The 26,534-nt window shown below is 40.0% G+C and overlaps 2 protein-coding genes across 3 annotated transcripts in view; one reads left to right on the forward strand and one right to left on the reverse strand.

Moving 5' to 3' along the window:
- LOC101846672 (mucin-19) overlaps positions 1-219 on the reverse strand; it is a gene marked incomplete in the record, with an annotated part of 140,667 nt that extends 140,448 nt beyond the window's left edge. The window contains 1 exon segment of the mRNA XM_013085884.2: positions 85-219. Within this exon segment, the coding sequence (XP_012941338.2) occupies positions 85-205 (121 nt within the window).
- Positions 1-26,258, forward strand: LOC101862744 (protein C12orf4 homolog). Of its 2 annotated transcripts, none has more exons than XM_035971313.1 (13): positions 1-24; positions 5,749-5,938; positions 6,468-6,613; positions 6,810-6,991; positions 7,877-7,976; positions 10,049-10,173; positions 11,909-12,009; positions 14,406-14,490; positions 15,420-15,541; positions 15,822-16,015; positions 18,842-19,075; positions 20,237-20,362; positions 23,396-23,514. In XM_035971313.1, the coding sequence occupies exons 2-13, from the start codon at positions 5,779-5,781 to the stop codon at positions 23,483-23,485; spliced, it is 1,665 nt and encodes a 554-aa protein (XP_035827206.1). In that variant the 5' UTR covers positions 1-24; positions 5,749-5,778; the 3' UTR covers positions 23,486-23,514. The 2 variants fall into 2 exon arrangements, with proteins under 2 accessions (XP_035827206.1, XP_005104405.1); XM_005104348.2 differs by lacking the exon at positions 1-24 and adding an exon at positions 209-310 and having other exon boundaries at positions 23,396-26,258.
- Positions 26,259-26,534: the final 276 nt, after the last annotated feature.

Consider the following 26,534-nt stretch of genomic DNA (forward strand, 5'->3'; position numbering starts at 1 on the left):
AAACAAAATATCCTATTCAGCAAGGTGAGAAGACACTATCACATGGACACAAAGCTAATCACACAGATATTTGAAAGTCCTTACCGTTCGAACCAGGAGGAGTCTGTGTTCCACCCGTGGGTGACCGACTTTCCTCCATCTCCGTACATATGACCCACTTCTGTGATAGCCTGCCGCCCTGACCCGTGGCGGTCTTTCCCGTCATTCATCGGGCAAAATGGTTGCTTTCAATAACACACCCACTTCCGTGTAGATGTTTTTCCAACTTTTCATGTATTCTTTTCATCTGCACGTTACGTTTTACACTGTGGTAAGGCTGAAAACGGTTGTTACAGTCGCTTGTTGTTCCTTGCTCGGGATGGGTTTTTTAAAAAAGAGATATGGGCTGACCAGTCAGTTATCGCATGGGGTCCTGTTCTGATCAGCAACTTTCGCAATGTTGACAGTGGTGATGTGATGTTGTTGACATTGTGATTGAACTGACTGATTGAGACATTCTCAACATGAGACATGATGAGAAATGATATGATAATCTCGATATTGTGATTGTAAGAATTTATATCATAGACCTATTATATGTTGCACAGTATTGTATGGGTATTTTTTTTACTTTCCTTCCCGTCTCACACTACTTAGCTCCCAGTTGACTGTCCATATTTTTCTTCCTTCCTAGAATCTATATCTATCTAGATCTAGATCTAATATCTAGATCTAGAATCTAGATCTAAATCTAGATCTAGATCTAGGCTACATGTAGATCTAGAATCTAGATCTAGTCTAGATCTAGATCTAGATCTAGATTTAATTTAGATCTACAGTCTAAATTATAGATCTTAGATCTCTAGATCTAGATATATCTAGTTATTGATGCGCTGAACACAAATATATCAATGGGGTGCTTATTGGCCCACAGGGGCATATTATATGATTTCCCCTAGAACATTTCTTGCCCACAAAATTGCGAGTTATCTCCCCTGTATTTGGTCTCCTCCCCCCCCCCCCAATCCACAAAGTCCGTCAATCATATATTTTAAATTGAAAATGTATAGTATAGTTTTCTAATATAATGCTAAAAATTAAATTAAAAGATGAACAATAGAGTCTACAAGAAGTTTCACATCTTCATCTTGTTATCCAACACAGTATACATAGAGTTTAGTAAACTAAGAAATAACTCAATTATAATACCGTAATATATTGTTTGCCGAAAGAAGCAAGCCCACATCCAGAGAACCTAAATTCTAAATGAAATACTGTTCGCAGACAATCAAAGTCTGCTACTGTATAACAATAACACTGAACTGCAGGAACACCGCTGACAAACAATCAAATCTGTAGAAATGTGTGCGAGATGGAATGCCTCAGGAAAACATTAACAAAAAGGGATAAAGTGAGAAAAAATAAAAGAGAACAAGTTTGGACAACACCACATATGAAATACATTGAAAAAACAACGCATTAAATTTAAATGGCCCATGTGGGCCAATAAGCCCCAGCTTATTTGCCCATGTGGGCCAGTAAGAGCAGCCATATATATATATATGGAATTCGTATATAAATATATATCAACTTCATTTCCATCTCAAATTAATAGCCTAGATCTAGTTTTTGAAATAGGTCGTGTCAATTACCACCGAGTGACGCGGTGGCAATTGACAAAAATTGACTTTTTGTCAATTGCCACAGAGTAAATTGGAGCTCTTTTGCGTTGGTGGGTAGTGGGCCGTGGGTAGATCTAGCTTATTGTGCTCGAATGCTGGGTGTTGTGTGTTCGCCTTTCTGTCCCTCTGTGTGTGTGTGTGTGTGTGTGTGTGTTTGTTCGTGTGTGTGTGTGTGTGTGTGTCTTTTCCTGACCCCCGTCCCCCGATTTATGTTCCCCGATATAACGGGAATTTCTGCTTGAATTTGTGTGCGTTTGTGACCTACTTCCAGAATTGCCTGTGTTGGTTCTACACCAAAGTGTAGGCTAAGGCTAGCCTAGATCAAGGAGTTTAGAACTAATGGAGCCTCCTCTCTCTCTCTTCGCGGCGCCACGAGCAGTACGCCGCGGTGGGGATCAAAAATGGCCGCCGAGTGTGGGCTAAGTCTCGAACTGTGGCGTTTCTTTTTATAGAATCTTATCGGGCTGGGCCACGTTGTGGGGGTGGGCGGGGTGGGGGAATGCACGCAAGGAAGAGGGGATGGAGCAGGGATGAAAGAGGAGGGGCGGGCTTGGGAAGGGACGAAGGAGAATGGGAAAAATTAAATAAAAGAGAGAGAGAGAGAAAAAGAGAGAGTGAGAGAGACAGACAGACAGACAGACAGACAGACAGAGAGGAGAGAGAGAGAGATTGTGATCAACTGCCGGGCTGATGGATAATGACAGGGAGAAAAAAAAAAAAGAATTATGTGTTTGATACGGACTATTCAATTCTTTAAGAGTTTTATGTTATAATCTAGTTTAAAAATCAGAAAGATGTGTAAAATAAGAAGAAAACTTGTCCAAGCAACATAAAATTATCAAACATACCAAATTATAAAGATAATCTTTCAAGATGCCAATCTATTTAATTATTAGAAATGGATAAAAATATACTTTAAAACGGAATTTAAGATTATGATTGCATGATTTTAGGCGTGTGCCATAACTAACTTTATGTGTAAGGAATAGCGAACACAACAGAGGGTCGATGCCAGCTTTATCTGATTGCTAACAGTATGTCTTGGTCTATAAATGATAATATTATTGATTACAATAATTTTGTTTCCTGGTTTTCACAAAGTAGAGCGCACAATGATTTCAAATATTAAAAAAAAAGAGATAACAGCACCTTTGGAGGTGTGATCGCATGTATGAGCGTGGATGACCTTTAACATAGAAAATATTCATCATTATTGTTGTTGAGTATTGATTTCATATTCTAATGGAGCCTCCAGATATCTACATTTAGACAACAGTAGCATCTAATTTGCACACACAATGGAAAACAATATAAATGTATAATTGTATACATACACACACATAATAATTATATATACACATACTAATTATATATATATATATATATATATAAGAATACTTTTAAAAAATTAAGTATCTCGGTCTTTCTGCTGGAGTGTTGTATCCCTTTCAGCCTGGGTTGGCCTTGGCAGGTAGCGCCGGAGCCAGCCTCTTATGAATGTTAATGATCTAAATTGTGTTGCTGGGGGCATAAAAACACTTTCATTAAAATTTTTTAAAAGGAAAACAACTTAACTGTGAAACCTTCGGTCCACTGCAGCATCATATCAGTTCTTACACTTAAATACAACACATATGCAAGGCATTTTTACTAATTGACTTGCCTAATCTCAAGGACCTTGGAATAAAACCTTCTTTCTTATCTAGATTTTAGTGCGTGAGTCGGGGATTCGCGCAGCGCAGGTAGACCACAGTTCCGCCGTGAGAGAGGGCTCCTATCAGGCGTGCGGTGCCGCCCACAGAGCATCCTCCATTACTTTTAATCTCCTTGGCTTAGTTCTAGCTCATTGAAAACATGCTAAGTTGGTACTGTAGCTCTAGACTAGATGCTCGTCCAATGAAATTAGTTAAGAACAAATTGATCCATTAGACACACATTCTGTATAAATAATGCTAAAGGTAGTGTTGTTATCAGACTTGACACCGCTTCACTCGGTGGCAATTCACTCGGTGGCAGTTGGCAAAAAGTCAATTTTTGTCAATCGCCACCGCGTCACTCGGTGGCAGTTGACACTACCTTTGAAATTATAAGGCCCAGACCTATTTGATTGTTCTCGTTCGGGATAGACGTACGTGCTTTGGACCAGTCGGGGGGGGGGGGGGGGGGGGGGGGGGTCCAGGCCCTCTGGAGTAAAAGAAAGTCTGGGTTACAAGGGGGCATGCCCCAGGCTGTTTTAACCCATGCCATAGCCTGCCATGCCTAATTTGGTATTTTACAGTTAGATTTGAAATTTTCTTGAAAATAGGCCTGATTTGCGACAGTTGTAGTGTGTGATCTGCAGCAAACAGTACTGGAGTTTGACCCCTGAAGCAGTGCATCTGTGTGCGGGAGTGAAAGTAAAAATTTACGTTTGTATGTTCCTTTGCCGTTTGCCCACGACAATACTGTTATTGTTTGAAATATTTAAAGTTAAAGTTAATGATGGATAAATATATATATAGGAGTGAGGGTTTATAAGGTAGTAGATCTAGTTAGTAGGCTAAGTAGGCCATTGGAAGATAGGCATCCCTACTCTGACACAGTGGCCTGGCAGCTGACAACGCAAAGCCTGGGTTACAACAGTCTCCGCCTTAGATCCCGATCCCAATTCGCGAGAGATCTCTTAAGTTTAAGTTTAAGTGAAAATGGAAATATAAAATTTAGGCCTACACACAAAAATAATGATCCCTAACTAAGAATAAGATCCTGATCGAAGGGACTAAATTTGGCTACAAGCTATTGAACAAAAATGTGGATGCACACTTTTACCCTACACAGCTGGTTAAAAAGCATGAAAATTTGTGACCATTGCCATTCATTATATTGCATTGGTGTCAGAGATCATCCACCTCGTGAATGTGATCACCTCCTTGTTGTATCTCAGTGAGTGGGTACAGTGTTTGTCGAGACAGGTTTTTATACAAAAGGTGTGAACTCATCAACGAGTTTGTTTTCTCTATACACGTCTTTCTCATATTTGTGCCCTCCACCTGAAATTATTTATATATTGCATGGTGGGAGGGTAGGGCCAACAAGGCCTCATCAGTTGGGATCACTTTAAGTTCTAAGTGTGAACTCTTCAGTGCGTTTGTTTCCTTGACCATTGCTCTTGTGTCACAGCTCTACACGAGACTTTACTATAAACTTTGAAAAAGACAGTCGCCCATTCTTGGGGACTGTCTTGTATTTTGCGTGTATAATAAATTGACGTTTGTTTGCAGTGAGCCTCCCTTACTTTCTTTGATTTTCACCATCTCTCACTCTGGCAATTTTTAAAATCTTAGCTCTTGGTCTTACTATTTCATTGTCTCCTCCTCCCCCCCCCCCCATCTTTTTCTTGGCCTGGGTCTTCTCCCTTCCAGTACTATGTGCCCCTGTTGATTTTTCTTGAGACTATGAGATTTGCCAATGAGTGCCAGACTTTTTGTTTGCGATTTTTTTGTTTTCTGAAGTTCTAGGGCACCTGGCACGCTTGATGCTGCTTTTACTTCATCATCAGTGATGTGGTCCTTGTACTACTTTATAGATTTCCTGGAATTTGCAAAACCATATGATCACTAAGCTTTTCTGCTCTTCTCTAAATATCTCCTGACAATATTGTCAGTTCATGATTCAAAAGCTACCAACAATTTTGGCAATATATATCCTAGGAGGGCATCAGTTTGATTTTTGAGCTGACGTTTTTGTCTCTCTAAACAAACTTCAGTTTATCAATGTTTCATCTCTTACCACTGCAAGTCGTGAAATTATGCTGTTGATTAATTTCTCGACAAAATTATTTACTGTCTTCCCAGTAACCAATGAGTTGGTTCTATTGAAAGCCAGATGTTGGTAGCTGAGCATCAATGGGAAAGAATTGTTCCACGGATATAGCAACAATGGCCAGCATTGAGAATTGAGTCCTTCATTAAAAATTATGTTTAGAAATGGACACTTGATCTTAACTGTTTTTGTGCTGCAAAAGAATATATATATATGTGTGCTATTTCTTAGTTAAATTATTTTCATATATTATATTTCAGTCATGTTTTCTCTGTTCTACCTACAGGCTACAGATTATATTGAAAATTGATTAAAGATGCCCCATTCTGTGGAGAAAGATTTTTCTTATGTCTTTCATACAAAATCGACCAAATCGACGCTCAAAGTTGCTGTTACTGTCCCATTGCGCACATCTGTGAAAGAGTTTGTGGCAAGACTAGTACAAGCTCATAACCTTCCCTGTTTTGCTGTGCAGGGTAAAGCTTTTTTATCTGTTACTTTTGTTCAATATATTACATGTAGGTTTTTTTTCTCAGTTCACCTCATTGCGTTAAAGAGAAATCATCCACGTGGGTTATATAGTCTGACAAACATGTTGTGAAAATGCTAACTTCTCTTCCTAGGTATTTTATTGCTTTTACTTGTTTTGTATTTTGTGTTTTATGTGTGTGTGTGTGTGTGGGGGGGGGGCATTGAAGGCATAATTAGACATTTTTTATCTCCATAAATGTGATCGTATTAACAATAGCTTTTTAGAAATATGGATACCTTCTATGACGAAAGATCAGTGGCTCTTTGAATTCCTCTGGGATTTATAATGAGGGCAAGAGTTTTGAGTCAGCCTGTGTGAAAAAAAAAGAAAGGCTTCCAAAATACATTTAAATCTTTTTAAAAAACCTAAATGTTCCTTGTAATCTTAACAAAGTGTGAATATCAGTAAATCTGGAATGTATTAGGGTCAGACCACCTATAACTTCAGGTTATGATTGTGTTTTACATTTTCAGACCTGGAAGAGAAATTGGAGGAATTTGTGAACAGAGAGAATTGTTCGCTTCAAGACAAGAATGCAGAGGATGCCATTAAAAAAGTTAAAGATGGGGAAATTAATGCAGATGACTTGGTCAATCAATGGCTGCCTGCCTATACGGAGGTGAGATATTAAAACCACATATATATAGCAAATGAAATTCAATGTTATGTCAGGTTGCAATCATCTTGCTTGTTGTCTTTTTTCTTTCTCTTTTGGAAACCGAGTGTTTGTTTACAATTATACTTCTCTATTCATATTATCAATTCAAACCAAAAATAATATTCAAGCATTTTTCAAACTCTGATCTATTTTTCAGGAGCTCAAACTGTATTCCAAACCATATGAGCCAAGCAAAGACGAGAAGTTTGCTGAGGTGTACCACTCCTTGATCCATTCACCGGCCTTGGAGACTTTATTGAATTTAGAGCACGAGTACTCGCTTGGTGTGGAGAGGCTCATCAAAGACAGGGACAGGGATCTCCAACACCTGCAGGAAAAGTGAGACCACAGCATGTACTTTTTAAAAATCTTGTGTAAATTTGACATATATGAGACAATGATGCCTGCTGATTTTATCTCAAGTAAATTTGACACGCCAATGGCTCATGTGAATTTGACAAGCAAAACGATACTGCATACTGCTTTTATTTCTTGTAAATTTGACAAGTCTTAAGTACCACTTTTGAGGTGTTCCACCCAGTAAGGCTATAGGGAGCTGCTTACACTGCAGAGATATCCCCTTTCTACAATGTGATTTTTTGGGGGGGAAAGTTCAAGGTCAAAAGGTCTGACCGCAATAACAACATCAGCAATAATTGTATTTTAGTCTGCACAGAGCACTATAATGAGATATGATTCTTTTTCAGATATTTCAGATTTTATCTTTCATGTGAGGTCCTTTTTGTATGTTGTTTGGATATTTTTTTTTTTCTTATCCGTCTCTCTCTGTGAAAGTTAGTTAATTTGGTCGCCTAAAACTTCCGAACCACTTAACTGAAGAATTTTGAAACAAATTATCGGTGGTTCAGAATCAAATAAAGGGTGCACTGTTATATTAAGGAGTCTGAAGTCAATGTAGTTTAATTTTCAGTTTTTCATTAGTTCCGTTTAGATCTGATCTTGGGAGAGTCCGTTGGTTCCACAATGACTTGACAATCGATTCTTTGGAGTCTGTTCATCGAACAGGTACCCAGCTAGTAATCAAATAAGTTTGGGAAATGATGATACTTGTTTGCTCCATCCATACTCTATTCCTTTATATGCCTGAGTTTTGGAATAACTGATTACACTTTCAATCCTCCATGGCTCAATAATCATATGTTTCTGCAAAATCTTCAAAATGTAAAGAGATGTAACTTAGGTATTTCTCTGTCCTGTCCTCAGACAGCGCAAGGAGATGGACGAGGCCTTGGCAAATGTTGGCACCGTTTACAGAGATGAGGATATCAATCTGCTAGCCCAGAGACAGTTTGAGAATAGCCAGGTATGTTAAAATGAATGTTTATTGTGTTTGTTTGCGTGTTCCTTTTTTTTCCTGGTAGGAATTATTCAATCATCCAAGTGAATCGGTGTCTTCACTTGTTATTGTTTTATGTTGTTAGCACAGTTCTATTTGAAATGTAGGCCTACTGTGGTTTTAAAAAGGGGTGTTACAGAATAAGCCTATCTCAGCTAATACCACTCCTAAAGAGCTTATATTTGGTGTGAATGATTATATGGCAATGGAGATTTGTTACCAATTGTCCAAAAAAAATGTTGATTCGGTTGCCATGGAAATGGTGGCCATATTGGATTTTAGAGACGTAATGTGGTACCATTTTTCTCACTTTATTTACAGACAGATTATAGGAGGAATTTTTTATATCTGCTTTAGTTTTTATTTTATGGTACTTTCAATTCCGGCTATAACGAAATACAGTAGTCTCCACCTAAGATCCCACTGGTTATGGTCCTGGTTCACCTAAGATATGTTTTGGAAGAACAGAATATTTACTATATATAAAAGTTGCCCCTAAGATAACACTCTGACCCGCACTGAATGAGCTCCATTTGGCTAAGATCCTGCTTTTCAGGTTATATTTTAGTTGGGTTTTTTTTTTGCTGTTGTTTTTTTTTAAGAATAAAAAACCTGGGTATGCTCAGCTGATCAACCAAATTGCGAAAATGTACGATCATTGTATGGTCCATCGCGTCATGGATCATCTACTCTCGTGAACACGATCACACCTCAGTTGTAAAAATCTCGATAAGCGGTAACAACGTTTTCCCCAGACGGGATGGCACTGAGGTGTGAAATCGTCGATGCGTTGCTTTCCCTGATCATTTTATGAGCCGTCTGCCTGATCTTACTTCACACACAAGGTGGGGAGGGCCTACAAGTAAGCATCAGACTGCATTCTATCAAACTGGGAACTCGTTGACGCTTACGTTCCCCCGACCAACGCTCTCGTCTTTCAGTTTTGCACTCGAACTTCCTAGACAGACTGGTGCCCATTCTCGTGGACTGTACAATCGCCTTTGTGTAATGTGATCATCTGTAGTCAATGAACCTGCCTTTCATTTGAACGAAAAATTAGTTGTGTGGTCACAACACAACGATTTATGATGCATCATGACATGGACGGGGAACTCTGTCAGAGATGGAAAGCAATACATTTTTGGTGGGGGGCATTGCCTGAAGCCAGCTGGTTCCCACCCTGACATTTTCTTTTCAAACCTCCCCCCCCCCCCAACAAAATAAAAGGGAAAAACTGACTCCTGGAAAAAACTTTTAGTGCCCAGGAGTCACGTCAGTTCATTTTAAAGTAAGGGGAGATCATTGTACCGATGTTGGGCCTCACTATGAGTTACTGTGGCCATTCAGTTAAGATCCCGGTGTGCCTATAATCCCGCATTTTCCTTGCTCGCGAGCACCGGTATCTTAGGTGCAGACTATTGTAGTGGAAAACTGGAAAACCTTGCTTTTCAAAGCTCATAGATTAAGAACTTATGCATTTATCAATAATTTCTCTTAGGGATAGCTAGATTTGTATGGCTTTGACATTCTGTGAGTCTTATTGAAAGCGAGTCAGAAACAGAGCAGAAAAATAGTACCAACCGTGAAAATATAGCGGGGTTTTTTTGGGGGGGGTTTTTTGGTACAAAATTGGCAAACATTTTCTCAAACAGACTCGACCCTGCGCTCTAAAATCCCCCCAAACACCACTTTAGGATGCAGGAAGGCTTCTGCACTTTTTTAGATATTGTTCAAGACATGTTCAGGAATTTTTAAGTGTAATTATCTCATTTTGTGTAATTTGGCCCCAAACCGGCATTTCTTGTTGGTTTAGTCAAAGTAGCAATACCTAGTCAAGAGGGAAAACAAACATTTGTCATTAAGGTTCAAACAATGAAAACTTGTGCTCTTGGCTTCACCACAGTACTTAGTCAAGTGTGAGTAAAATTCTGTCTTAAAGGCTCCGCAATGTAAAGTTTCGAAAAGGATTAGAGTCTCTGCTCTTAACGTTTTACTGTAAACCTCAGGTCCTATCATTTTTACTAACTTTCCTTTGACAGACTGTGGAAAGCAAGTGGGTGTCAGAGCTGTCTGCTCTACACGAGCAGCAGAAGGCAGAGTACCGGGAGTGGGTGCACAGAGTGCATGAAGATTCTCAAGGCAACACTACTCTACCTACTTATGTGTGAGTGTCTGCAACCTCATTGCGGGTTTCTTTTTTGGGGGGGAGGGGGGGTTATAGAGTTTTTACGATGCTCGTAACTGCTTAAGGTCATATGAACGCCAAGGGGCTGATGTCAACAGAGAAGTTCATACAGGTAATCAGGCTTACCTTGCTCACATTTCTAGCTTCAACAGCACAAAGTCTGCTTTGACTATCAAGGCATCCCCAAAATAGCGGGTGACAAGAGAGTGACGAACATACAAAAGAAGTAGAGGAAATGATGATAGTAAGGATAAGGAAAGAAAAAGCAGCAGTACCCTGTATGCTGTTCAGGCACAGATATGAGCATGACATTGATGAATCAGCCCATTTACTATTCTACTGAGCATAAGAACACGTTTATTCCCCTTTGGGAATGGCCAAAAGACACTTCAGTCAGCAGCACCGCCGCGGGGGCGGGGGGTTTGTTTACTTCTTGCAGTCAGTACAGGCAGTTCTCCATAAATGTGCAATTCCATGGAGGCACTCAAAAGAAATTTAAACACAAAAAAGTTGTCGTCTCTAGTTTCGGGTACCACCTTTACATCTACACCAGGATCGGGAAATGTCAGTAAAAGTGGATAACTACTCTTTCTCAGTGTACCATTATCACAGCTTGTCTTCTGGTCCTGGTGTTCTTTTGACAATGTGAGCAGACAGAGCAGAGAACATTCCACTGCAGTTGCAAGAAAAATGTTCAATACCTTCTGTGGATTTACTATTTTTTTTTTTTTTAACCATGTTGATATGTCCTATGTGACATCCACAACTCACTCACATGATAGAATCTCAATAACGATGTCTATGGTGTACGGGTTAGGAGATTTGCTGTGGCATGCAGGAGACCAGAGTTCGATTCTCATGTGGAGAGAATTTATTTCGCGAGTGTCTCAATCTTTCTGCTAGGACATTGAGTTTTGCTCAGCCCGAGTTGGCCCTGACAGGCACGCTTAGAAGCCTGCTTCCAAATCAATCTAAATTGTATTGATTGGGGTGTAAAAACAGTTGCATTAAAAAAAAAATCTAATTGTACATCATTCTCCAGATGTTGCTTAGTTATTGCAGCAAGTTTTTGAATTCTATTATTTTACATAATGTTCTCTCTGTATGAGCAAGAATTTATGGTGCAGTGGTTGGTCAGGCTCTTCAACTTGTATGACAGACGAATGGGATTCCCTCATAAGGGGAGATCTCTTATGGAAAACCTCTTTGTGCTACAATAGTCACTATGCCACTTTGCTAGAGTTTTTCTCGTCTGGCATGGTGGACACAAAATGCCTTGTAAATTATTTGAAATGTATAGATATGAGCATAAAAATATATAGTCATTACAACTTTTTTTTCTCTAAATGTGCACATGCTCAGATAGGGAACTCAGACCTTTAGATTTTACTTGTTTTCGTTTGTTAAAGCCTTGTTTATATTTATTCCTATTTGATGTCTATTATATTGCTTTTTATTCACACTTCGAGGTTGTCATTATATTACTTCCATTCATCTGAAATAGAATCGCGCACTGTGCACACTATCATGTAAGCCATTCAAATATGATACATTCCATTTAAACAATAGCTGAACAGAGAAAAGATTGCAAATTTGAATCAAATTAGTAGTCCCACATTTGGTCAGCTACCTTTTACTTGAATGTGTCATAGGGGAACTGTTTGCATGATAGTGTGTTGCCCCCGTTAAAATGCTGAGATATGCTCGTTTGCAGGCAAAGACTTCGCAGCATGTCCAATGCTTTGCCGGATGCTGAAGAGGAGGAACGAGAGGCTCCAATCACAAGGCTAGAGGAGAGCTTCACTATACATCTAGGTGAGACAATTGGTTGTATTTTCTTCTGCTTCGTGTTCGTCGCTAAAGGGACACCCCAGTCTCCGGGTTCTCCGCAGGTCCTCCAGGTGCCTATAGAGTTTTGGTTGTCTCTGCCTCGGGTTGGGCCAATATTTCCTTCTAAGTGCCTTGAGCATTGGTCAGGCTTTTAATACAGTCGAACCTGTCTTAACGGAAACCTGTGTAAAACAGAAACCTGTCTTTACGGAATCTCCCCGCTCCCCCCTTGATATATTCCTCTTTAATTACCTGTACAAAACGGAAACCTGTCCAACGCGAAAACGGAAAGAAAAATCCACTCCCTTCCGAGAGTTTCACCTGTCTAAGACGGAAAATGCTTTGCCCGCTCAGCCCTGATTTGAAACAAAACTCGCAAGTTTGGTTCCGCCGGCTCTAAACTTAACGCCATGGCCATGCCGCTGGGCGAGGAAGGGGAGTAGGGGTGCAATGGGGGTAAAGTATAAGTTACCCTATGTTACCCCATCTTGTGAGCACTGAGTGCTGCAGATGGTCAGTGTAGTGTGGGTGTGATATCTCTCGACTGCCCGTGAGAGTGCTTGAGTAGCCAGCCACTACGGAAACTTTCCTGGGTAGCCAGAAGCCAGAGGTGTGAAATTAGATTAACCAATGCCTGCCGCCCTGATCGTACGGCCAGCCGAGAAAAGATTTCCTCGAATCGTTGTTACAATGATGGCTGTGCGGGGTGGCATTGGTAGGTGGGGCTAAGGGTGTTTTTGATAGGTCAAACAGTGGTCCTATGAAAGGCAAGCACTGGTGGTAATTGGATAAGTAAGACTGACGCATGTCACTATCAGACAGGATAGCAGCTGAGAGGTGTGAAGTTTTGACCACCACTGCTTGCCGGTCGGACAAGCGATCCTTGATCCTACCGGCTGGGCCTTTGAACCCCCCGCCCCACACACCAAATTCCCCTGTCTAAGGCGGAATTTTTTTCCCGCTCCCTTGCAATTCCGTCCTACACAGGTTCGACTGTATATGGTTTCCTGCTTGGCAGCCAGTACCACACCGACACTGTTCTAAATTACCAATCTAAAACTTTGTGTTGAGGTGGTGTTTAGGTCAATTGTGCCGTGTTCTAAGGCTGAACAGAACAACCTGCTCTTGGTGGGCGAGGAGGTAGGTGGGGTCTACCTGGTTGCGGAGTGGGTGTTGTTCCTTCCACTTTGCTTGTAGCCCCATTTTGACAGTTGGTTGTAATTTTAGGTAAATCATCCCGCACAGAGGTGAGAAATTATCCATACAAGTAAGTGGAACATTGTCAATGAATTTAGTTAAAACAATACCCATGACATTCAGATGAGACTTTTACCCATACCTTTAGGGTAGACATGTATCCATGCCTTTAGTTGAGACTTTTATCAGTATATTTAGGTGAGACATTTATCTGTATATTTAGGTGAGGCGTGTATTCATACAATCTGATGAGAAATTTGCTCATATAATAAGTTGGGACATCTACTTTATCCACAGATTTAGGTGAGATATCTATCTGTGCACTATCCACACATTTTTGGGAGAGATTTATCCTCCCGTTTATGTGAGACATTATCCATACATTTTAGAGCCATCTGTTGTTGGGAGTACTGCATTTTATTGCAAATTTTGTTGCATGCTTCTCTTTTTCTACAATGAGCAAACTTTTGAGCACATATAAAAAGAACAGCAGTGAGTGCATTGTAATTTTCCTATCAAATGTTTTATGCAGCTGCGATTCTATCTGTTTTAACTTAAGGTGAGCTCTTTGACCACAGATTTGACATAACTCAGAACTGAACAACCCTTTGTAAACTGTTTTCTGCTGACAGAAAACAAAATTATGATTCAAATTTTAATACTTTCCAAAGTGTTTGGGATATGGCATCGCATTAATGTGCATTAAGCCAATAATTTCTGTCTTGAACTAGTTATGGTTTTTAAAGGGGTATGTTTTTAATTCTGTGGTTGGATAGGTTTCTGCTAAAATCTAGGATCAGTGATCAGTGCATAGCATTTTGTCAAGGAAAAGGCATAATATTCTGTCTGAAACAGGATTTCTTCTCTGCCCGGTGAATTCTGCTGTTAGGCAAAATTAGTTTATTCTTGTTCAGAAAAACTTGCTGATTACTTTATATTACGGTATGTATGTGAGAGGTGATGTTTCAAGCACCTTTCTGCATGAATTAACACTTTTCACCCATGCAGTGTGCAATACTTTTCCCCACGGACCAGCATACAGGTGCGGTACATGATATATCACACTGTCACCGATCGGCGTCCCATGGGGAAAAGGTACGGCTTCTTACTGTCGCAGATCGGCGTCCCGTGGGGGCAAAGTGTTAACTGATATGTGTGTGAGACTGTTTTTCTTTGTCTTCCAGGGGCCCAGATGAAGACAACACACAATTTACGCTTGCTATGTACAGATATATTAGAACTCTGTCGCCATAAACCACACACGGTTGGGTAAGACTTTTTTCACCTTTTGTCGCTTCCTTATGCTGAAAAATTTTTGTTGTTTTCCTGTCAACACCAGATACTTTCCTGTATCTCAGTCTCAATCCAAAACTGAAATGCTTTTTCTAATATATTCACTTTCCATTGCTGATAGCTAATGAGCGACCCTAGCTGTTTCCTGTTCTAGTTGTTACTGAGAATTAAGTCAGGAGACTGGCAATGCTGAAAAGGAGCAGAGGAAGAAGAGCTTATCATGTGTTTCATAATGATTAAGATACCAGAGAATTTGCTGTCTGATGTCTCAGTTTCTCTTTGTGGTTTGCTCTCAGTAGTAATAATAAATTGCATTTTTATTGCCCATTTTCATCTCGACGAGATGGTCAGTGTGCTCTACAATAAATCAGTTAAAGTAGACAAATGCACAATTGAGAATTTTACCCCTACTAAAAAAAAAATTACACATTTCAAAATTCTGGTTCATTGACAAGAATCCACTTTTATAATAAACAAGTATATGAACATAAAAATGCACATAAGTTTGTACATAATGAAAAGATTTTTGGCTTCCATGTATTTCACAATGTATATGTTTAGATCGTAGCTGTTGAAAAGATGAGTCCTCATGCCCTTTTTAAAATGGGTCAAAAGTGCTGCTTGCCTCGTTTTATATGGGATGATATTTCAAATGTTGCGCCCGGAATGGAAAAATTTTCTTTCTCTAAAACTTTTGGACTTTACCTTTGGCACAACTAGCTTATCAGTTGGTGGCCTGAGCATTTTGGATGGATGATAGACCAGATTGGCACAACAGAACCACAAGGGCATTACAACCACTTTGGTATAAATTTCAACACAGTTTATCCCAGACGTCACAGATAAGATTGTTCTTCTCAGTGATAGCACTATTTCTGTAATAAGACGTGATGTTGTATCTCCAGAGGTGTGGTGATTCCTCAGCCGCAGCGACTCCAGACAGCCATGTCTCTATACTCGCACAGTCTGTGTGGGGTGGTCATGCTGGTGGACAGTCGTCTCAACACTTACACCGGCTCCAAGCAGAGTGAGTGGCTCATATGTCTCTACAAGCTGGCACTACTGTTTGGTTTCACACCTACATCAAATTCTCTTCCACACTTCCTATGTAATAGAATTGTCAGTTACTAGTAAAATGGTTTGGGTTTTTTTCCCTCATTGTAAGGAACCATTTCAGCTGTTATTATGTTGATGTACTTCTTTAAATAAAACAGTAAAACGAACGCTTGAACTTGTTTCCTTCGTTTCCGTTTACCCGAATGACATTTAATCTGTAAATTTGATCAACTTGTCTTTCTGTGTCTCAGAGTTTGCCCTAGTGTGCGACAGTTCCACAGACTTCCACTTCCCGTCACTGGAGCGTCAGCTGCAGGTGATAGAGCAACAGCTCCCACTGGCTGCGGAGATCAAGGCCCAGAAACGTTTGATGCGGGGGGAGGAGGCCGACCAGGTCAGCCTGAACAGCTCCAGCAGCAGTGGCAGTGCCTCTAATGAAGACAAGGTAATCACTGGAGAATCCTCCCAGGTCTTTGTTTCTAGCTTCAGATTTACGTTTCATCAGATGTTAGTATGATGTAGTCCTTCTGCAGGTTAATAAACCAATAACTGGTGTCTTTGGTGTAGTGGAAGCTCTGTGCCATTGCACACAGAAGACAAGAGTCTGGTTTCTGAGTAGGGAAGTTTTTAACGCGCTGAGGACTCACGCTCTAATCATTCGATATCTTAATTTGAAGACATGCTGTTTTAGGGCACTTTTAAAAAGTTTCAAATAAGTTTTTGCCATCTGAAACTTATAAAGAAGGCATGCAGCAACATGCATACTTAGAAATATGTATATTAGAATTTCTAATTTTTGTATGATAGTTTGAAATGTGCTGCAACATTGCCTTTGATCTACTGCTGATCAGACATATATGTCTGCTGCATCCTCAAAGTGTGAATCGACTGTCTCTGTCGATCTACTGGAATGCTTCATCCCACCTTGCCTTACCTGGATTAGCCTTGACAGGCAGGGATAAGCAGCTGTCCTTTAAAATAATTGAAGTTATTTTAATTTAATCATTAAACATGCAATGAAATAGCCATAAGACTTAAACGGTCCTGCCTGCGCTTGAAGTCTTTGAGCCTCCAGTCCCTCCAATGATGTTTGCGTGTAGATGCAAACCCTCTGACAACCAAGCACACCCTGTGGTGCCATCTATGAGAATGTATATACAAGCTTGGACACAGAGAAAAATCTCAATTATCTTGAGCTCAAAAAGAACTGTGCACGTTTGAGTTTGAATCTTGCCATTATAAATGTATTTCGTTACTGCAGGATTCTGTACAGTTAATTCCCAAAATGTGGTTTTTGTATTTTTCTCTGGTCTGACTGACATCACACAACACATCCTATAAATAACTTTCAGCCAGATTCATCATCTTCAATGCCTTTCTCCCCTGGCTGGGTATAGGCCACATACAAGCTCCTTCCATTTATCTCTGTCCTGGGCCATCCTTCCAAGCTCGTTCCAAGTGAGCTTCATGTCTCTCATGTCCCTTTCCACGCATCTCCTCCATGTTTCCCGTGGCATACCCCTGCCTCGTGCTCCTTGTTGGTTCCACTGTAGTGACTGTCTTGTGATGTTTCCGCTGGGCTTTCTTAAGGTGTGTCCCATCCATCGCCACTTTCTTAATCCTATTTCTACTTCTATATCCTTTTGTCCTGTCCTTTCCCACAGATCTTCATTTCTTATTCTATCCTGTCACTTAATTCTTAGAATATTCCTCATACATCTGTTGATGAAAGTCTGGACTTTATTCAGTACTGTTTTTGTTGTCTTCCAAGTTTCGTGGCCATAGAGGAGCTCAGACTTGACAAATGAGTCGAATCTTGGTGCGCAGTGAGATGTTGCTTGCCTTCCAGACTTTTGACAACTGATTGAATGCTGACCTTGCCTTGTCGGTTCTTGCTTTAATGTCTGCCTCGGTTCCACCTTTACCATAGATGACACTTCCAAGGTAGATAAAGGAATCCACTGCTTCCAGGAGAGTGTCTTCCACTGTCACAGCAGGGCATGAAACTTTTCCTAGCTTCACTACTTTCGACTTGCCCGGGTGTATACGTAGGCCAACACTCTTTGATAGGCTGTTGAGTTCCTTGGTCTTTTCTTGCCTCTGAGCATGTGTGTGAGGGAGCAGTGCAAGGTCATCTGCGAAGTCCAAGTCGTCCAGCTGCTGCCAAGGGATCCACTGTATTCCATTACGCTTGCCTCTGATGGCTTCTTTCATGACCCAGTCAATTGCCAGTATGAAGTGAAAAGGTGAGAGCAAGCATCCTTGTCGCACTCCTGTCTGTACCTGGAATGGTTCTGAGAGTTGTCCTTCGTCGAAGACTTTGCAGTTTGTTCCATTATAGGTGGACTTCACAAGGTTGACGATTTTGTCAGGTATTCCAAAATGCTGCATGAGTTTCCACAAAGTTTCCCTGTCTACGCTGTCAAACGCCTTTTCATAATCAATGAAGTTGACCACGAGTGAGGAATTCCGTTCAAGCAATTGCTCAACAATAATGCGTAGAGTAGCAATCTGGTCCACACATGATCTGTTTTTACAGAATCCTGCCTGGTTTCCTCGGAGTTTCTCATCTGTTGCCAGCTTGATTCTCTCCAGGAGTATCCTGTTAAGAACTTTCCCAGGTATGGACAGGAGTGTTATGCCTCTGTAGTTTTTACAATTGCTGAGGTCTCCTTTCTTTGGCTGCTTGACTAGGTGGCCTTCCTTCCAGTCTGATGGTATTTCCTCCTTTTGCCAAACCTTTTCAAATAGAGCATAGAGAATTTCCACTAACGTATCTTCCTCTGCCTACTTAAGGGTTTCAGCTGGTATATGGTCAGGACCAGCTGCCTTGTGGGACTTCAGTGTTCTTCAGTGTATTTGTAGCTGCTTCAGCCAGATTAACATATCCAAATAGTCACACACTTGAACATCAGCTCGGCTCTCTTCATGATCCAGGAAGTGGTCATCTCCTGGGGAGCAAAAAGATAAAAATATATAGACGCCAGATTTTTATTTTTTTTCACTCTTCTGTAAAATTTACAGAAACCGAGTCAGCCGTTTAGAATCCTGCAGCATCAATTTACTGTTGTTTAAAAAGGGACTGTGGGGGCTTATTAATGAGTTGATACTTGTCTCTAAATCTGACATGTTTTTGAGAACTCCTGTAGTTATAATGATTTTTGTTTGTTTATGAAGGTATATTCGTATTTGCAGTTTTTTAAAATATGAATGTGGTGACTGATGCTTTACTTCAAATTCACCTTGTTTCTTTACTTTTATTTATCCCCAGGAAAAGGGTGGAGAGCGCAGGCTACATTCCGGAGACTTCTACTTGACAAAGCATTCTAACCTGTCAGAAGTTCACACTGTATTTCATGTGGTTGCCGACGACAACCTTCGAACGTCAGACATCACATCGCGACATCCTGTCATACTGGCCATCCGCAACATCATCAAACTGTCTTTCCGTTACGACATCCACACACTCACTGTCCCTCTGCTGCTCACTCATGAAATGACTGAGGTAACTTTATGGCTAATGTTGTCGACTGAGTTTCATGAACGATGAGTCTTTTCCTTTCTCTTTGCCTTAGTCGGTAAATTTAGAACGAACTGCTAGGTGATGCTACAGCAGAAGAGAGCTTTATATGATATATTAACAGACTGTTATGCTGGACTTTGAAAACTTTTCTTGTTTTGTTTATGTTGCTTTTAGCAAGTGTGTATTCTTTTGGAAAGGCCGTTGCTTGTCTAGATTTCCTTACATGGAGGCCTTGTTAAAGTGTATTTGGTGCACATTTTGCTAAAACTATTGGTGTAAAGTGAAAAAAGACATGTATATGAGATTTTAGTATTGAGAGCTCACATTCTGAATGAACAAATGAAATATGACTTAGTTTGTTCAAGAAAAATGAGTTGCCCAAATGACATGAATTTGGTACAAGTTAAGATTTGGCAGCAAAGATGAAGAAAATGCTGTGGGCCTTGGTCTTCAGGAACCCCCTCCCCCTAAATTCCCTTGTCAAAAACGAAAAATAAAAGGGCAGCATTTTTTCATGGCTGCCTTTCGATGATTCTGTCTTTGACAGGTTGGGCTGTACACAATTGTTGAAAATGTCATAGAAGGTAAAAGAGAAGGGAGGAAACAATAAGAAAAACCACCTAAAAAGTTATACGAATCCTAAGATCACAGGTTAGAACACTTGGATAGCTCCTGAACCATGTGGGCATTCTACACTCCTTTTGTTGACTTTGGTCTGCTGAGTGAGTGTATAGATGCATGAGTGAATGTGTGGGTGGGTGGTAGGTGAGTGAGTGTATAGATGTATGAGTGAATGTGTGGATGGGTGGTAGGTGAGTGAGTGTATAGATGTATAAGTGAATGTGTGGATGGGTGGTAGGTGAGTGAGTGTACAGATGCATGAGTGAATGTGTGGGTGGGTGGTAGGTGAGTGAGTGTATAGATGTATGAGTGAATGTTTGTATGAGGGGTAGGTGAGTGAGTGTATATATGTATGAGTGAATGTGTGGCTGACTGAGTGTGATTGTGCAAGTGATTGAGAGTGAGCGAATGCTTGTACAGGACAAGAATTGAATTTAATTTGTCAAGGAAAATCTGTATCATTATTTGTCTTATGTCAAATGAAATCTGGGGTCTCTTTATTTTTATCTTGTTGCTCCCCAGGAGATGACCATTTCCTGGTGCATGAAGAGAGCCGAGCTGATGTTCAAGTGTGTGAAAGGTTTTATGATTGAGATGGCAACCTACAGCAGTCAGGAGTCACGGACAATTCAGTTCCTTGTGCCAAGTGTAAGTTTTGTCAGTGTAGAGGTTAGCATGTCAGAAATGGGACCTATCACACTCATTGTTTGGGTTGTCATGTCAGTGATTTCTTTGTGTGAAGTACCAGATGTAAATTTTGCTAAATATAGATGCTGGGGCATCAGCGATGCCACTCTGTGAAGCACAAATTCACGATCGTGACCCTATGCGTTTTTTTGTCACCAAGGATGAAGTAACTGGCAACAAACAGTTTGACCACCCCAACATGGGTTTGCTCTGAAAGGCAGGGTTGAAATTGAGTTGACAGAGGCATGAAATATTTACTATCAAATTACAATACGATCTGTGAATACTTTCTACTGGAGTAAAAATATAAATGTCTCAATTAATTGATGTCACTCAATCTCTAAATGTTGATTGGATTTGGTTTGTGGATGCTTCTTCAAATTTTCAAAATGTTGGCTATTAGACTAAACCACATTGTAGAGTGAAATACTTCACTGAGACTGACTATGAACTATAGAACCAAGAGTATATATCAACAATTTTTGTTTAGTTCCTAAAGAAAATTGTGTGTGTGCATAGAGAAAGGTACCAAAAGTCGCCTCAGACTGTTTCGAGCTACAGGCTGATAATGACAAAAATAACTTTTTTTGACCAATGATAGATCCACCATTTTTTTACAATGTGCCCAAAGGGTTTTCATTTGTTTAACAAAAAACAAATAATGGAAACTGCTTTTAACTCACTTCAAACGGGTCACACAACAGTTGCGTGACCTCCGCCGCGACGCTCGCGACGGGTCTCACAAGCCCTGCGTGACCAACTTTGGAATTTTTTTTTCGCTCTACAAATCACGCACGGATCGCGAGACCCGCCTCGTACCCTTGTTTGGCCAAGCCTGAGCTACTTAGACTTCGTTTCGTATCTCTGGGGCCGGTACTTTTTAAGTTATTGAAGGTGAAGGACAGTGACCCCAGCTGGGGTTGAACAGACTGGAACTCGCGCTTTGTTTTTTTCTATACAGTGATAGTAATCCGACAGTCGCGTCGTAGTAACGGTCGAAGAAGTCGCATGAACAAAAATCACATAATTTCGCCGTTTTCTATACTTCTGTGCGTTTTACTAGTTCTAGTGTCTCAGAATATGATGTGTCTAATAGTTAGTATCCTGGATATGTACCCGAACACGGCCCGAGTCGTAGTTCTAGGGCTAGATCTAGCACTAGTACCGGTGTTGTTTTTCGCGCAACGAAATCACGTCGTGCCGTACATCTGTCTCATGTAATTCAGTGTATGGGTCTGAATCAATGCACAGACCAGCTTTTATATTTTCACCAAACACTCGCACATGTATACAAATCAAACCAGAACACTTTGAACTTTTATTTTTGTTGTTGCAGTGAATTTCATTCTACTTGTCACGTCTCTGGAAATTTTTCGGAAAATCAAATTCATGCCAATTTTTAAAAAAATCATACAAATTAAAGTATTAGACTTAGACAACTTTAGTTTTTTGTATTAGATTAAGCTTGAATGTTACTTTACTGTGTCAAAAAATGATTACAATAGGGTAATTCTGAGAGTTGTGGTGATTTATTGAAATACCCCCAAAAACGCCAGTCTTCAACGCTTGTGACTGGTGAAAGGGCCCAGTCGCAAGTGAGTTAAAAGGTGTTAAAATCTATTCTTCAAGCACATTTTCTCTTCCCTGCTATTTTTTACCATTGAATTCCATTCATGATATTGATGTCAACTGAATGCCAAACTGGACTTCAATTTTCAATGAATAAATACATTTAAAAAATCGGGTTTTTAAAAAGTTTGTATGTGTTCTCACGTTTGTTTAACTTAAAAGCTCATTTTCTCAAAATTCTATACCCTACCTTGCAAAATTTGCAATATCTCAAAAACTACTTGAGATATCAAAAAAATTCAAAGACCACTGTTCAGCTTTGAATTTCCTATAAGGTACTACCCTTAACTCGACAAAATGGTCAAAATCCTACTTTTGGTACCTTTCTTTAGGCTCACACATATATGTCTGTCTCCTTGGTCCTACTGTAGAAACATAGACTCATTGACTTCTGTGTCTTTTGTTATTGCGGTATTGTGAGAGCTAAATTGCTTTAGATTATACTTGTCCAAATTTTTCAGTTTCAGTGTATAGAGATCATCCACCTTGTTGTGCATGTCTGACATTGAAAACTTTCCACTATTGATAACCTATTAAAATTTCTAGCATCAGTGTGCCATACAGTAGTCTCCGCCTAAACGCACGCCATACAAAAGCACGCTCCGCTCAAATGCACACTTTCGTCATCTGACGGTTTTTTTACTATATAATTTAGACATACAAACGCACGGTCACTCCCTCTAAACGCACGCTCCGATCCACGAAACACGCCGACAAGTTAAGCTTGGCAAGGGGAAATTTTCACTATAACTTATAATAACCTGCACAGACTGCATACGGCAAGCCTAGAATTTACTAGAAAACCGGATATTTGGTGAGAGTGCCCCTCACGCCGGACAAAGCGAGTGATAGACAGCGTTTACACACCCTACTTTCCACTGACGCATAGGTCTCGGTCTCGGGCTGGTCGGTTAAATGTTGGGCGGGGGGGGGGGATTGGGGGGACTGAAATGTTTTCTGATTGGTCACTGGAAATATATCTTTGAGAGAAGGTTTCTGACTGGTGTTTGAGTTTGAGTGATTGCATGTAATGTTTAGTTAGATCTAGGCCTGATGCGCGAAATGCGTAAATGCCGTAAAACACTAGACAGGCCTCTATAGGATTAAAGATTAGCCAAGTAAGCCTAATAAGCTGCGCTCAAAGAACTTATAACGTACTTGTTCAACGAATCACAAGAGAAAATGTTTCTCGAGGATGATTCTGCATGAAATTACGGTCGTGGGCAGTCGCTTGGAAGGAAAGCATGTGGCTGGTCCGTCGACTCTATGACTATCACCAACCGTTTCCTCATAGGCTATCTGTTCCCAAAGTTTATAGTGCTTTATAGTGCATATTCCTTACTTTTTTTGTTTTTTTTCCTCCAGGGCTTGTCAGAAGAGTTGTTTCATCAGATTAGCAACATGATCCCGACCATCTTCAGATTGTCCAACCCTCTTGTTGTCAAGTCCAGCTAGTCCAACCAGTTGAGCCTGCAGTTGGCAAGCTCAGACAGTTGAGCCTGTTGGCGAGCTTAACCAGTTGATCCAGTCTTCAAGCTTTACATGTGGAACCAGACGCAAAGCTCGGTCAGTTGAGCCAGTTACAAAGTTCTAGGGTTGAGTCAGTCACAAAGTTTCACTGGTTGAGCCTGTCACAAAGCTGTATCGGTTGAGCCTGCCAAAACGCTCAGCCAATTGAGCCTGTCTCAACATGCTCTCAGTATTGAACTGAAACCAAGTCTGAGGTTTCATGTCTTTCAGCTGCAAATCATACCATGTCTGATAACCACAGTTGTTTTAAGTGGTTGTAGTCCAAATAATCTGTCGAGAAAGTTTCATGCTATTGTTGGTGAATGTAGAAGAAATAAGTGAAACTGAGAGAGTGAGATTGATTCTTTTTACATTGCTGCTGTTTCATGTCTTTCAGGGGCAAAAGGTGTCTAGTTTACCTCGGTTGCCTCATGCGCAAATGTTTGCTTTAGTGGTCAGTCAAGACCTGAACTGAAGTACGATTTCTGGTGGTGAAATGAAGTTTGTGAATATGTGAAGATTTTGGAGGCCACAGAGTTAATAACAGACTGAATTTTGAAAATGCTGCCATTGCCATGTTTTACTCAAATACATTTTCTTAATTTCTTGGAGACATTTTTGTACTTTTAAGGAATGTAGCGTTTAATTCTTGCTAATGTTTTTTATCATCTGTTCTTCAGAGGATGTGGAATATATCAAGTAAAAGGTGATTATTGTCTGAGAGGAGATATATATCTGAAAGGGTGAGGAAAAACTTGAGGACCTCCATTCACTTGCACAGTTAGTGTTTGAAGAAAGGGCCAAGAAAGTCTAAAGAATGCGTTTTTCTGTTGTACTGTTTTTTCACAGAGGGTAAAATTTGATGATGAGATAGAAATATATGACTCATGTTCCATAAAATTGAGGTAGTACCCAGAAAAACTTCAGAAAGGCTTTTAAACTTGATTTAAAGGAACATGAAGATTATTTAGCTGCTCTATTTTTCAGTCTCATCATTGTGTTATATCATAGTCTGAATTATAAGTATCTTGCAGTAGATTTTATAAAAGCTTTCATTGACAGTGCCTGGTTATCTGTGTCATTCCTGTAAACTGGTAATACCTATAGATATTAAAATTTAATGGTCATTTCTCATGTGAGAGGACATTTTTCTTGTCAAGAACGTAGGTACATTCTAGGTGGTTCTTGCTAATTGTTAAAAAAAATTTTTGTACGTAGATTTGCTCAACCCTGTGTGTTCATGATAAGTTTATCCTTTCTCCCCTTTTTTTTCAGTTATAGTAAACATGTGCATGTATTTGTCTCTGAGAAAACCTGTCGTTTTCTTCGTACAGCTGCTGTTCAACCTCCAACACACAAGACAACCTTAGAATCAAATTCTACGACCAGATCGAACTAATTTACCAATACTTTTTTTGGCATTGGTTTACTTCCTTCCTGCATCTCTTTTATGTCTAAAGTTGGTGCTTTTTTTTCCCTGAGGCGGCAGGGTCGTAAGGAGTTAAAGGTTATTGCTGTTTTGTGAAATGAGATGGATGGTCGATGGATGCGCTTGTGTGATTTGCTCTTTTTTTTTTCAAGTATTTGTAATCATCCCTTTTTGCTGGTATTTCAGCGAACCAATTATTATGTTGATCAAACTGTAAAACATACGCTCAAATGTCAAAACTCATCAAAGACTAGGAATTATTGGATGATTGACTAGCTTCTGTTTGGTTAGGTCTTCTGTGCATCTGGTACTGACAAAGGGATGTAACTGCTGGCTGATTTCCTCCCAGGAGCATAGACTCTAATATACTAGTGGAGCATACATAGACTCTAAACTAATGGAGCATAGACTCTACTATTGTATGTAATGCGTGGGTAACACAGGGGTGTCCTGGTCTTGCGTCGGACTCGGTCTTAAGATAGCCAGTTTGATTCCCAGTCCTTCAGAGTTGGATGCTGTATCCTTAGAATTAGAAAAGATAAAATTATTTTCCCCAGTTTGCTCATGTAAATGAGTAGCCTATACTTGATAGTCGGCTTTTTTTAAAAAGGGCATCAGTGGTAATCATAGCTGTGGTGAGAAAATAGATTGCTGACATTTGACCTCTTGTTTTTATTCCTTGTCAGAAAAGTGTGGCTGAGCCAGCACCAACAGTCAGCCTTAGCCTTTAGAATATTACTCTGTGCACTGGAAGTTGAACAAGTGGGTGGCTGCTGTTTGTAAAAAAAGTAATTGGAAAGGGTGGATGAGATGAAAGCCTTGATCGTGCGCAGGTAGTTCCATCCCTACATTGTCATTGACCCACCTTGAATTTTGAGTTAATTCAGAACATTGCTGTATCACACCAAGCAGTTCAGTTCAGGACGACCCTCACACTTCATCTCATAATTCATCTTTGTTGTGCATGTACGTTCCCACAAAAAATTAGTGTTTGTTAGGTCATGATTTGATTACTTGAAACATGTAGAATCATTTTTCTCCTGTGATAATGTGCAATATTTGGTTACTGATTTGAACATGGTTGTTGCCGTGTTGATATTTGTTTGTCTTGTACTTTGTTAAGGATGAAGGCTCATTTGATTACTAGCCGATAAATGTGCCCTGTTTGTTTTCAAAATTGATTAACCTGTAGAGGGTTATGTTTGATAACCGGTTGGGACAAAGCTGTCTATACGAGGTAGAAAACATTGAAGAAAATAACAATTGAAATAAATAATGTTCTCAAAACAAGATGTTCTTTGTCAATCTAATTCTTTTTCCTGATGCAGACAATCTTGGGTTCTCCACACTTTTCTGTTCTGTCAGTTTACCTGTTTTTTTCCAGAAGGCAGTTTCTTCATATTAACAAGAATTTATTTGGATGGTTGGCTGGTGCTCTGGTGTGGTTTGCTTCTTCTTTCCGATCCTATGAAACATCTATCGTCCTTATCTCCCCTTCTTCTTTTTTATGTTTATTACTCTCTTGTAACACCTCTAACCTTTTGGCGCTCATATGACTTTATGCAG

This window comes from Aplysia californica, unplaced genomic scaffold, assembly GCF_000002075.1.
Source record: "Aplysia californica isolate F4 #8 unplaced genomic scaffold, AplCal3.0 scaffold00416, whole genome shotgun sequence".
In the NCBI taxonomy this organism is placed as follows: domain Eukaryota; kingdom Metazoa; phylum Mollusca; class Gastropoda; order Aplysiida; family Aplysiidae; genus Aplysia; species Aplysia californica.

What these genes read in the sequence shown, in the direction of transcription:
- LOC101862744 (XM_035971313.1), top strand. Translation starts at nt 5,779, where the DNA reads ATGCCCCATTCTGTGGAGAAAGATTTTTCTTATGTCTTTCATACAAAA. An exon ending in GGCTGCCTGCCTATACGGAG is followed by an intron (nt 6,614 to 6,809) that starts GTGAGATATTAA and finishes TCTATTTTTCAG; the next exon opens with GAGCTCAAACTGTATTCCAA. An exon ending in TTACACCGGCTCCAAGCAGA is followed by an intron (nt 15,542 to 15,821) that starts GTGAGTGGCTCA and finishes TCTGTGTCTCAG; the next exon opens with AGTTTGCCCTAGTGTGCGAC.